Source organism: Tachypleus tridentatus, chromosome 6 (genome assembly GCF_004210375.1).
Source record: "Tachypleus tridentatus isolate NWPU-2018 chromosome 6, ASM421037v1, whole genome shotgun sequence".
Taxonomy (NCBI): domain Eukaryota; kingdom Metazoa; phylum Arthropoda; class Merostomata; order Xiphosura; family Limulidae; genus Tachypleus; species Tachypleus tridentatus.
The window spans coordinates 32,857,128-32,870,919 of record NC_134830.1 but is presented as its reverse complement, the minus strand read 5'-3'; the positions used below and the strand labels follow the sequence as shown (position 1 = coordinate 32,870,919).

At 30.0% G+C, this 13,792-nt stretch overlaps 1 protein-coding gene across 2 annotated transcripts in view; it reads right to left on the bottom strand.

Moving 5' to 3' along the window:
- Positions 1 to 13,428, bottom strand: part of LOC143252206 (phospholipid-transporting ATPase VA) — a 69,081-nt gene extending 55,653 nt beyond the window's left edge. Inside the window, exons 1-2 of one of the 2 annotated variants that reach the window (XM_076503978.1) lie at positions 13,271 to 13,428; positions 10,596 to 11,077 (exon numbers count right to left, since the gene is read on the bottom strand). In XM_076503978.1, the coding sequence (XP_076360093.1) occupies positions 10,596 to 11,068 (473 nt within the window). In that variant the 5' untranslated portion in view covers positions 11,069 to 11,077; positions 13,271 to 13,428. The remainder of the gene's footprint in view (positions 1 to 10,595; positions 11,078 to 13,270) is intronic. The other variant, XM_076503977.1, reaches the window with a different exon arrangement.
- Between the last annotated feature and the right edge of the window lie 364 nt (positions 13,429 to 13,792).

Here is a 13,792-nt window from a genome sequence, read left to right as displayed (position 1 = left end):
ATATAAACAAATCCAAATCACCAAATGGCAATCTTATAACCACTTAATATTTGCACTACTACTACTACTACTACACACACACACACACACACACACACACACACACACACATATATATATATATATGCATATGCAGAATGAAGTTAACAATGCAGCTAACAAACAATACACATGTTAGCAAAGAATTCTAAGTAACAAACACTACCTTCACTGCAAGTGCCAATGACCTCAATAGAAACTCAGGCACTGCAGGATAAAGCTTCACCAGTGACCCATATGAATACCACACCTGGATTTCACACAAATCTAGTTGGTACAGGTATCATGAAAGCATGTACAGTTATGCCTGCTACATAATGTTACTAACTATCTTTGTGCTTTTCTCTTTAAAAATGTGAAAGTTGCAAGTCAGGTACAGAAAGACACCACAAGAATCTAACAGCCTCAGATAAAAATCATTTATTTAATCACAAACCTGTACATGTTTACCTGTTGCAAGGCACTAAAAACAGAAATACTTGTGACAATGTGCCAAAAACTTGCTTCTTGTCTAATAAATAAAAGCACAGTAATGCGATGAAAACCAGGTAGCGACTTACGTTACAAAGATAATCTTAAAATTTAATGCTGATGATTTTTAACTTATTCTAAACTATCCTTATGTTTTTAGAACCCACCCTGAAAAAAAAAAAGTGTGAATGAACTATTCTATGTCTGACATGTTCAAGCTAATAATGCTATAAGCAAACATTTTAAACTGATTATCAAAGGGAAAAAAATCATTAAATTTGTTGAAAAACTATTAACAACTATAAGTTCATGCAAGATTTTTAGAATGACACCTAAACTTCACATGAATTTGAAACAAGAGAAAGCAGTACTCAATTTGTGTAATAAGTGTAATATAAAAATTAAAATATGATTTTTATTATATATTCTATATATACAGTGAGTCAAAACCATTCCTCATTGTCTGGATACATTTAAATAAACATAGTTTTAAAGAAAAGCATGCTTTAATTTGTTTAACTTGCCACAATCACCAGATGTTCAAATATTTTGAATACAATACTGGTTTCACAGTAAGAAAGTGAAAAACTGATCATGAAATAAACTGATAAGAAAATACTGATCATCAAACATAATAACAAAGCTTTATTTACATTGTAATAAACTGATACAAGATGCTGAAGAGAGGGATAAATTGCAAATAATCCCAGGAAGATACTGAAATCTTATATTGGGAGTTTGTCTGGAAGCTAGATTTTGAAACATGTTAAGAAATGATTTGAGTTGTGTAAAGTATTGTTAAGACACAATCATTTAGCAAAATACATATTGATCACTAAACTACTAAAAGGATAACAGCCTGCTGAAATTCCTTTTTATATAATTATTTAAAACTCCTCTTTTAAAAAACGTTCCATGTTACTTGAATAAAATCTTTTCCAAATAACATGTTATAACTAAAACTTTAATATTAAGTACAAGTTTTGGATTCCAGAGTTAGACTTTGTTCCTGCAGAATCTCTTCTTTCTGAGTGTTTAAGTATTTTGATTGATTGATTTTATTCACTCAAAAGTTAAGGTATCTCACACAGTTTTATAATGATAAATCTTATGAAAAAAAATTGACAAACTTAACTTTTTGACTAAACAGTCATTCCTTCACAAATCACCAAACTGGTCATTTATTTAAAAACAAACTCATTTCACTGAGTTGTTCTAAGCAAAACAACAAAATATGTAAATTTCATCTTGATTGGCTCAAGGAGTGAAAATTTTATACTAATGTCAAAGTTTTGCTGATGAGTGACCAAAATTTTAGTAGTTTCAACTTTTTACTTAAAAACAGTTTCAGTAAGGAATGCATTAGATCTTATTTTGTTGGACATTGAATAAATAATCCAAAAGTAGTATAGAAAATATCTGTATGAAAGAACGAAGCAAAATTGTCCATATTATAATAGTTTTGACATCTGATCCTTTAAGCAAAACCTCAAATATAAATTTCTCCCATGGAGTGTTAAATCCGTTAACCATCTAAAAAAGAGAAAGGTTACATTCTCTTATTCTGTGTAAGCTTTGGAAAAATGTAAAAGGAAACCTGAAAATTTAAGTCTTATAGCTCTTGTAGAAGACAATGCAAAAGTAGACATCATACATCAAGCATGTTCTAAACAGGTAGTCAATATTTGTCATTCTTCTTTTACTATTGGTACTGTTGTGAATATTTTTATTAATGCAAAAATATGATGTAAAAGTCTCCAAATTCCTCAGAAGATTTATGTTGTTTAAATCTTCTATACATCTGCTCAAGAATAAGCTTCCTCTTTCTCTCTTACAAGATATAATGTCTTCTTTCTCAGCTTCTGTTTCATATGAGGTATTGTAGAAAATAACTAGTATCTGATGCACTAGGAGAAAGTTGAAAACTTGAAGCTATGTTCATTGGACCATCATAAACACAATACAACCTTAAATAATCAATAATAGCTTAAACATTGCTCCACCTTTAGCAGGTATGTCAATCTTTTCTTCAGATACAAAGACAGAGGTTATTATGGAGAAAGCCATCTTGCAGGGAAAAAAACACACATTTCTTGGTGTTAGAGACAGAACATCGATGAGAGGCTCCAAACACATTATTGCAATTTTTCACTCAAGAAATGAAACATATGTTAGGTAACAGTAGATTTGGATGAGATTGACATGCTTGCAATTCAATAAGGGCTCCCAATTAAACCCAAATAGACTCTCATAATGAGTTTCACTGTTACATCCTGCATAATTACTCCCTTGGAACATAAGTGGAAACATGTTTTATTTTGTTCTAGAGGATGAAATCAATTAATTTTTAATACACTGCATCAGTAGCTCTAGTGTTTCCAAAAGAGTTAGAGCACGTCTGTCCATGATGAAGACAGATAATCTCGAGTGAAAAAACACACACACTCCTATACATATTGTTATCATCAAAAACTTTTAACCCTAATTTGTCTGATGAAGGCATTAGCCAGCAGATTGATGAACGTTTAGTTTTTATTCTTTTGTAAAAAAATAAATAATTGACCAGCAAATCATTACACTAAACTGAAAAAACAAAATGTACACAACAACATTAAGTGATCACAGCAATAACCACATTGAGAATTTACAAATCTTCCCCAAATCTGAAATAAAACAAAAAACAATAAAAACAGGGAAACCTTAAAATGGTTGCACTCAGGAAGGGGCTGTTTCAAAATTAAAAAAAACTTAACTATTTGGATACATCACACACAGTGTAATTTAGAAGCGCTATACATATCTTTAGAACTAAAATATCACATATGACTTTCAGAGGATAAAAGTAATATATATATGTGTGTATGTATATTACAATGATGAAAATTAGTAAGATACACCCCTTGAGACAGTTGACATGCTTGCTTCAGACACTAGATCATGGATAAGCCAAAGTGCTCTTGAAACCTTGTTTAATTTTCTAGTTACAGAAATTATTGTTCTCTCTATCAACTTCCAAGTAAACAAAATAGAGAAAATAAGTACCTTATACTTATGAACAATAATAAAAGACTTAACAAAAGTTACAGAACACCAAAATAAATTATATTTATTACAGTTTTGACTGAACACATTCAGCTTGCCACCATCAAAATTCAAATTACATTGGTTTCAATTTTTTTTATTTTAATGGATTGCATTCCAAATTCAAAACTTTAAAAGAGTAGTAACACTGTTTGTTCTTTTATAAAACATTTTTGGAATTCTCATGCAATTTTCAACAAAAACACACATAAGATGCTAATATAAATAATTTATAAGACAAACTATTGATTTAAGACAGGAATAATCTACTGACCAAGTAATAATGTCTACAAATTTTAGCCTCTGACATGGCAATACTAAACAAACTTTTTATGGTGATTTGTTATGAAGTGACCCTATAAAAAGTTGTGTACACACAAAAATAGTCAATAGCTAATGCTTATTATTCCATACACATATTTCACAAGATCTGAAAAACAAGTCTCTGGTATTCAAGAAGTGATTTATAGGATGTACTTAAATCAACTGCCTTTAAGCAATCTTTCAACAATCTGTCAATCTTTTAACTACCATAAATGTGTGTAACTAGATATGAAGTTCTTGATGGCAGGCTAAAATTACATTCTGAAGATAATTTATCTTCAAATGTTTCCAGTTTTAGACAGTAAAATAAATTTATCATTATCAAACAAAAAAAATTTTCTAGCAGGAAACATTAATGTATGCACTAGAGGTCAAGGACAAACACTAACATGTCAAGAGATTCATTTGATGTATGTGAAACAAAATTTTGCTAGTATAAAAATTTTATTTTTATTATCAGACTTTACACAGACTTAAAGGCATTTAATCAATTTATCTCACAGCTTCTGATCAATATACAGTAACTTATGGATTTTTCTGGAAAATTAAGACAGAAAAAGGAAAAAAAGAAAAAAAAATCTCTTGCATACCTCTACACTTTGACAACCCACTATGTTAAAATTCAAACCTATGGTATTGATTGAATTTTTCAGTTACCTAAACAAATTATCTGTATCACAGTTTTTTATGCATCAACAGTTCTACTCATAAATTTAGAATAGATATCTGCCCCTAAGTAATATTTCTCGACATCACTGATTAATATTTTGTTTTGTTTGTAGCACTTGAAACTAAAGAAGTCTGATAATTGGTTCTTTGCTATGTACAGCTCTATACAAACAAATAAACTAAGTAACAAAGGCACCTCTGTCTTCATCCTTAAAACTTCCAAACACAGTTATGTTACAAAAAGAGCAACCAATAATCAATTACATGTTAAGATAATATACTATACATAAGCTTGTGAACACTATCTGTAGAAATGCAAACTTTGACACTTATTAGCAGTGAAAATATAATCAATATTTGTACACGATATCTTACAAGCTGAACAGAATCAAGTGCTGGCCTCAGCATGTGAAGCCCCAGAAAAGTGATACCCAGATAATATAATTTATACAGATTGCACACCAGGGGGAGAATTTATGAATAATAGTAATATTTACAAAACAAATTAGGTCCTAAATGTTACTTCAGTGGATTAAATACCACATTGTGTTGCAAGTTATGATCTGACAGAAAAAAAAAGAAAGAAAGAAAGAACACTTTTGCTTCAACAGTTTAAAACCCTTAAAAGATCAAGGCCCCAAGTAACTGCTTGTCTTGCTTATGTCAAAAGCCTCCACTTGACCAGAGTGAACCATTCAGAGCATTTAGAAATTTATTTCTTGTCTTCACCCTCAAATGCTTTATCTGATGCAATAACTTACTAAATATTTTAATTATCACAGAATAATATTTATGCAAGAACTGGATTGCATACAAACACACTACTGATTTTAGAGCTCATGACTCTACCTGGTGAGAAAAATTAAAATTTACTTAATCTACAGGAAAGTGATTTATTAAAAATAATTCTATATCAAATATTAACATTTTCATGTAGATCTGTATTCTTAATGAGGAAAAGGTAAAAACAGAAACTGTAAATAATACATTTCCAATGACCAAAAGAAAAGCAGATAATTTTCCAATAAACACGCTAGCAGTAAATTGGTTTCAGTCATACTGTTAAAGCATATACGTATACAATGAAACATTCTAATAGGAACTCACTCTATGCATTTCAATGTATTGTGTACATGTAACAAAAAAAATAACTACATCTGAGCAATTCATGAGTGTTTTATTAATTTTATGAAATACTTTATCAAAACCGACAACGCTCTCAACAAGTACATAACTGTATGTAAAAAACAGATATGTATAAGCCTATTTTGACAGTGAAATTTTGAATCTGTTTTGAAGACACGTAACATGCAAAAGGAAAGTACCTGTATGTCATTCAAACTTTTACTAGTCTTGTTGTACTAAATAAAATGCTAAATCCATCATGCATGACTACCCAGTAAAAAAACAGATACCATGAAGCTCGGGTAATGCACCAACTGTTACTTTAATGTAATACTACATTATATCCTAGCTTGACCTTTCTTCTTTATTAAACTGAACAGTTGCTAAACTTTCCTATTGTAACAGTTGGCTTACTTTTAACTGAAAAAAGGTATCTTTGTAACTGACAAAATCTAACACTGTTTTTAGTTTGGCAAATTTTCTAAACAATTATTACACATTTAGTAAAACTACCTAATTTTTTTTATATTTTTTTTGTTATTGTGATACACTATAAATTCAATACTATAAAGCTAGCTAAAAAAATCTGTATGCCCTGACTCAATTTTTTATAAATTAAAGACGTATTACATTTTAATACACAGAATTTAACATTAAATACACAGTATTTGAAACAATTACAAAAACACACAAGTAATGGCAACCACACTGTGAATTTAAGGTTAGTGCAAAAGATCACTTCAGGAAATACAAAGTTAAACACTTATAACCTGCATAATGCAATAGTATTTTATATGCAAGTTTTCTGCTATACACTGTTTCATGATGCCGTACATTTTACCAACGTACAACTGTGAAATAATCTTCCATACACCTAGTACTTCTTTCGATAATTCAGCAAAGTCATCTGGTCACCTTTAAAAACCTTGAAATTTCATGTTACATGACCGTACAACCTTAACTCATGAGAATGTTCCATCACCTTCTTTACTATCACAATATCATTTTCCAACATTTTCTATATGTATAGAATCAGCATTGCTAAAGAGAGGGATAAATCTGTGCATGATAACAGCAGTTATGGTGCCATCATTTTTAACCCATCATACCCCCAAACTTTTAATGATATCCTTCACTGTAGATAATGTAGCTTGACTACGATATTTTCCCCTTTGTCATCACATAGAATGTTGATTGTCACCATAAAATTCATGGTTGGAATCATCAGTAAAAAGCATACATTTCCAGCTTTACTCATTCCACTGTGTGATTTCAGTGACCACTTCAAAGTTCTGATAACAGTTTTCAAGCAGCTGTACATCTGCTGTGATAAATTCATACTAATGTGCACCTTACTGGTCAAGACAACATTCATATCTGCACTTTCTACAATCTTAGAAATCAACTATAAGCTTAGGATAATTTAATTTTTTATACCTCCATCACTTCTGTTATATTTGCCCAGCATGGCCAAGTGTGTTAAGGAGAGCAACTCGTAATCTGAGGGTCGCGGGTTTGCATCCCCGTTGCGCCAAACATGCTCGCCCTTTCAGCCGTCAGGGTGTTATAATGTGACGGGCAATCCCACTACTCGTTGGTAAAACAGTAGCCCAAGAATTGGTGGTGGGTGGTGACAACTAGCTGCCTTCCTCTAGTCTTACACTACTAAATCAGGGATGGCTTGCACAGATAGCCCTCGAGTAGCTTTGTACAAAATTCAAAAACAGAACAAACAAACTTCTGTTATTAAATGTTCCTTTTTCACATACCCATTTAAACTAATTTGTAAAAACTGAAAATCTAGGGCATCAACTTCGTTAGTCACATTCAAATACTTGAAGGTATCATAACACAGTACTGTATACTAAATGTTATCATAACCATGCAACTTTATCACAATGCACATTTCAAATAAGATCATTTGAACAAGATATCTATTAAATGTTTGTCTTATCTGTGTATATCTGTGTAATGTTTCTTAGTACACATCCAAAAAGTGTTACAAACAATAACCAAACAATCAAATGATGAGTCACTGTGCTAATGTTAGATATTTTTTTAGGCCTACAGACAAAGAGGATCAGAGGATGTTCCCGACTTTCCATACATTAAATTATTGCCATCCAAAAGAAAATTCTGGATGTATAATGTACGAGGGCATTCACTAATGGAAATGTGGCCTCTATATTCTTGCATAAACATCCTACTGAAACATAGAGCCTTCTCATAATATTTCACATGAAATATCCTTAACCAGCTAGAACTTTTATTTCTAAATGTTCATTGTGGTTTCTAGTACTGAAACCACACTATTTCTACTATATATGGTATGACTGCCTATACTTTTATAGTATTTATACTAGTATGATACTTTGATACACTGGATGATAACCAATCACAACATAAATTGTCAACATTTCTATACTCTGGTGGAGTTTACTTTTATGTGACAAGGAGGAAGGAGGACAGTTTCTTATATTACTTGCCCTATTTTCCTTTCTCTTTTTATTTACATAATTAATTCCAATACTGCACACTTAGTGTTCATATTTACAGAAATATAAACTCCACAACAAAAAATACTTCTTAAAAAAACACTAGCGACCATTAAATGTTGTTCCTTTAAAATTATCCTACGGTACAGTTTTAGTAAGACATAATTTTGACTACTAATTTAAAACCCAGCTGTATACCTTCATTGTTGTTTTTATTTCATATTGTCAGGTTTCATTTGTTTAAAACTCTTACAGTTAATTTCTCACTTTTGATTAAAATCTTCTTTACTACTTTGAATTCTTTTTTTAAACTATGACTTGTTTTAGTCAACACACTATACAAATGAACCCTTTTGAACCTTTATTATATCACAAGAGTGACAGATAAGCTTTACTAACACTATCTATCGTTAGAAGTAAAATGCTTGTTGCTTGCACACACACACACACACACACACACATATGCAATCACTTACACTTGACAGTTACACATATTTATACGATTTACTCATATCTTACAACTACAGAACTTGGAAATCTACCATTATATTTTAGTACTATTTTCACATATTAAGTCTTAATTTCCAGTCGAAGAAAATAATATTTTTCTTAAAACTACCAACAAGAACTAATAATACAATATCTTTCACCAGATATTTATTATCTAACATCAGTAGCTAGATGAACTTAAATGTCCAAGTCTAGTACAATGTAATGAACTATGGTCAACAATGGTTGGTAGAGTAAGCTTGAAAAAGTATCTTTAAATGTAATTAAAGTTATTTCACTAACATTTTCAGAAAACTTCAGAAAAAAAGTTGATAGATTATTTTATTCAATGTGTGTTGTTCATCTATAGCTTTTAATGTTTTTAATAATGTTCATGTAAGTATTATTCTGCATGTGGTAACAGCTTAAATATAAAGTGTTGCACTAATAATAACTGTTATTTCAAGCAGTGTTATAAAAACAATATCACAACCATAAAAACCAGAACCACTTTGAGAAAGAAACATAAGGAGCAGCTTTCAAGTTAATGAAGCCAGCCATAAATGTGGATAGTTTACAATTGGTAAAAATTTGATTGGAATAGAAAAAAAATTGCATTTTGTTTGTACTCATCTTACTTTACATGTTACTTAAAATTGTTCTAATTTATTTAGTAAAACCATTAAGTTTGTTCTTCCTGAAAACAAAAAGGCTACGTATAATATGGAACTTTTGCAGAACCTTAATGAAAAAACACTACTTGTACACCTTATACAATATATGCAAAAAAAAAGGTACATGTCATATGGAAATCCCACAGAACCTTGGAAAAACCCACTACATAATATGAATAAGCTTATCTTACAATTCACAAATCTGCACTATCATGCAAATATAATGTGTGTTACCAGACATGTTTTTACATTACAAAGGTAAACCTACAATGTATATCAATACTTACTGAATTTGTAATCTGAATTGTCTCAATGAATTAGAAGTGGATAATGTATTACTTAATTTTGACACTTCCCCGTGTAAAAGAGAACCTAAATATGTGATAATATTATTATTTAACAAGCATATTCTAATTTTCCCTATGTAAATTATGGTAAATGCTTTTATGCACTCATGAGCAAATATTTTATGTTTCTGAAAGAAGTAATTAACTCATCAAGTCTTACCATGTATAAAAATGGTAAGAATATATATATTCTTAAATATAGATACCCATGTACATGTTGAAAACATTTCACTGTATTAAACTATTATGTCTGCATACAGTGTTGTACATTGCTTACAAAAGTACAGCATGATAAAGAATTTAGGTCAGCCTTTAAACATGAAACTACCTTGACTTTCCCATTAATACAATGAAGGTCAAATCACAAGTGCTATACCTGGACAGGCAACTTCTTTTACACCCAACCCATTTTCTTGTGTGAAATAAGTCACTACATTAAATATCTCTGTAAAGGAAATGCTATCTGTCAATTAGCACAAGTCTACAATGTGACTCTCGACTTAAAACCAATTCATAATCAAAAATACAAAACTCCTACCTTTAAGTAACTTTATAACATGTTAAGAGTAATTTATTATTAAAATAATCTTGAACAAAGCATTAAAATACTTATGTGCAACCCCAAAACTGTTGAATTTTGTGGAATTTAATTTATAAACACATTGTATTTTTAGGGGAAAAAAACAGGTTTATTGAAGTACAGTTTCAAGTTAACATATATAAATTTATTTTTGCCATTTAAGTTTGATGTTTATGCCCAGCTATAAAATGATATTCATCTTTCAGAAGCTCAAGAAATATACTCAAACCTTGTTTTGTTTTCAAGATGAATGCGAAATAGCAGAAATGGGAAAAATACAAATCAGAGTGCATCTACTTACCGACTGTACACTCTACATGTCAAATTATTAACTCTCTTATCAGACAGGTAACGACGATGATCCTCAAAAGCATCTTTGACAGCAGTTACACCAAGTACAAAGACTACAGGTATCATGGCTACTTCTTTTCCAAATGCATTAATCTGAGGTAGCCAATTCAGAAGTACAATTCCAAGGAAGTACAAATTGGCAAATCTGTGAAACTGTTCAAACAAGTTTTTAGGAATAAAAGAAAGAAAAGTATATTTTGTGGTGCGTATTCTATTGTTGGCATATCCATGATGAGGATGACTTCTGGAAGAGTGGGATCCTGAAAAGACAAGATTGGACACAACTTTTCTGTACCTCTTCCCTTTTCTTTGAGTAGCACCTCTACAGAACAACTTTTTGAAGAAGGATGGATTTTCTGTGGCAGCACTGTTTGATTCAGATCTTGATAAGTTTTGTCTTTGTTCCATCCTATCAGCTACCATTAACTAAGCCTGGAAAATCAAACATTAAAAAAATTATATATATTGGTTAAAAAATATGAGCATCCAAAAGTTATACTACTGTTAGATTGTACACAAACAAATGAACTACTTCAACAGAATTAATATTAACTACTGGTCACAACAAACTAACCAGTGGGGTCAAAAATAAAAATCAACCTGGTAATAAATGTAGTTTTCTCACTTTCTTACAAAGATTACAATATAGTGATCCATAATTAGGGTACCATCACTGTTAACTATATTTTTAGTCATGAATCCAATAATACTTCATTGGGTTTTGCAAACTTAGGAGATCTAGATTATTCCTAAATTTAAATACTAAGTTAACAATGTAAAACAATCTCTATAATAAAAGTATAATAAAATAAAAGTAATAATATTACATATAGTAAATATTTTAATCAATACTGTCAATAATAGAAACATTAAAAAATAAACAGAGTATTTATCTTAGTTACAGAATACAAAATATAGCTGTTAGTTTCATACATTGTTGTAATTTAATATCCATTAAGAAAGTAATGAGCTATAAAATTTGTTTTAATGGACTTTCTGAAATTTCCTCAAAATAAAATAACTGATAAGATTTAGTAACTTTTATAATTCTTCATGAAAGAAAGTTCCACTCATGTTCAAAAGCAAAAAAAAATATCTAATTTAACTTATAATTTCTACCTTACATTTAATGTAATGAAAGAAACATTGATTTTGGAATATCTTTATATGAACAATAGTTTGATATTCTGAATGTGTCCATTTTTAACACAAAGATCTTAACTTAAAAGGCAAGGTAATGAGTTACACATCAGCTCACTACGTTATGTAAGTACACGTGTACAATTATACAATATACACATGGCTACAGCTAAATACCTCAAAGAAGTTTTAACAATAAAAAAGACACACATATAAAGAAAATAATATCCATAGTTGTCAGCCATGTTTCAATGTCTTCCTTTAAGAAAACAACAATATAAATGTTTCAGTTTAAAAACAAACATGGCCTACAACAATAGCTCAATAACTTTTGATGTATTTTAGTGATGGGATCTGACACAAAGTTTAACTCATGATTTTGTTGTACTTAGCTCTGCTACTACAGCATAAATCTAAGAATACCCAATTTCTATTCGAGAAATGAAATTGAAAAGTTGGAAGTATGAGCTTCATTATTACCTAATAGGTTTAAACATTAAAAGCTATGTACATACATCTTTTATCTACTGTTAGATCGGACAAAAAAAATTAAATAATTCAACAAATTAATATCAACTTCTTGTCACAACAAATAACTTAGTTAGAACAAAACTAAAAATCAACCTGGTAATGAATACAGCTTTCTCACTTCTTATAAAGATTATAATGTAGTAATCCATAATTTTGGCCATAAATCCACTAATATCTTATAAACCGAAAAATTGCAAAAAAACCCACAATTGATATTATACTGAAACACCATACTTGAAAGTATGAGCTTCATTATTACCTTATAGATTTAAACTTTGAAAGGCATATACATACACCTTTTTTCTATTGAAAATGTATGAAACTGTTCACCTGATATACTATGCATTCAGTTAGACTGAATTGTTTTAAAAATTGGTTTTGAAGTTTCGTTGGTTTGTTGTGGTGGTGAACTCCAATATCCAAATAGCTTCAATTACTTTTTTTTTCTCTCACGTCAGAAATTATATTCATAATCTAATAACGTGGCTACTAATGCTATTATCTTAACCTTATTTTCGTGGTACTGTTACCAGCAATAAATAGATTAATAAACATCAACTATCATGGTAGTAGTGTTACACGAACTTAATTTTCGTACGTTTCTTTCAATTTAAATCGTTAGTCCGCGCTTAGCACTAGTAATTAATATTATTATCAATAATAATATTCAAAACGAATATCCATTAATATATTTTTAAGAATTGACGTTCAGTGATTCAGTACTCTAAAGTTTGCCAAAAACTACAGTAATATTCGTAACACCTATCAACAAATGTTAACAATCATGATTCTATTTCAATTTAGGTTCTTAAAAATAACAAGTTTTAAATTACACTTACAACAAAATTAAAAGTTGATAACGACATTAAAATTTAGGCTTATGCCCATGTTCTATTTAATTAATATCATGCGATTAACATAAACAGCAGATGTTGTTGATTTCAAGATACTTACGAACTAGTACATCAGAGAAAATGTTGGTATATATCATATTCCTGAGAACCATCAACATAATGTTACCAGATTAACACGTTTTACTTCAATTTTCGAAATCGACCAAACGTTCCGTAATTACTACGAATGTTGTGAAATACGACACTTTTCAACGCTCAATAGCTTAGTTCATATTTGTGTAGCGACAGCTATTGGTCAAAATGGTAAGTTTCAACGAAGTTATTGTCATAAGGAGAGAGAAACAAGAGGTTAGGAAAAGTTCAAGAAAAATATATTTAAATAAATCATTGTATCACTTTTACAATAAACAGTGTATGTTTTTATTTCTTAAATACTTTCACATCACGGAGTATCTCTTAAAATTTACTGGTAAAAATGCCGAAAAAATAAAAGATAGTTCAGGACAAAGTAACATCGAAAAAAAAACTTAAAATGACACTAACCAGAGCATTAATTTTTAAAAACGTCATGAATAAGAAAACAAAAAAAAAGACATGTGAGCATTTCTTAAAGACGAGCTTT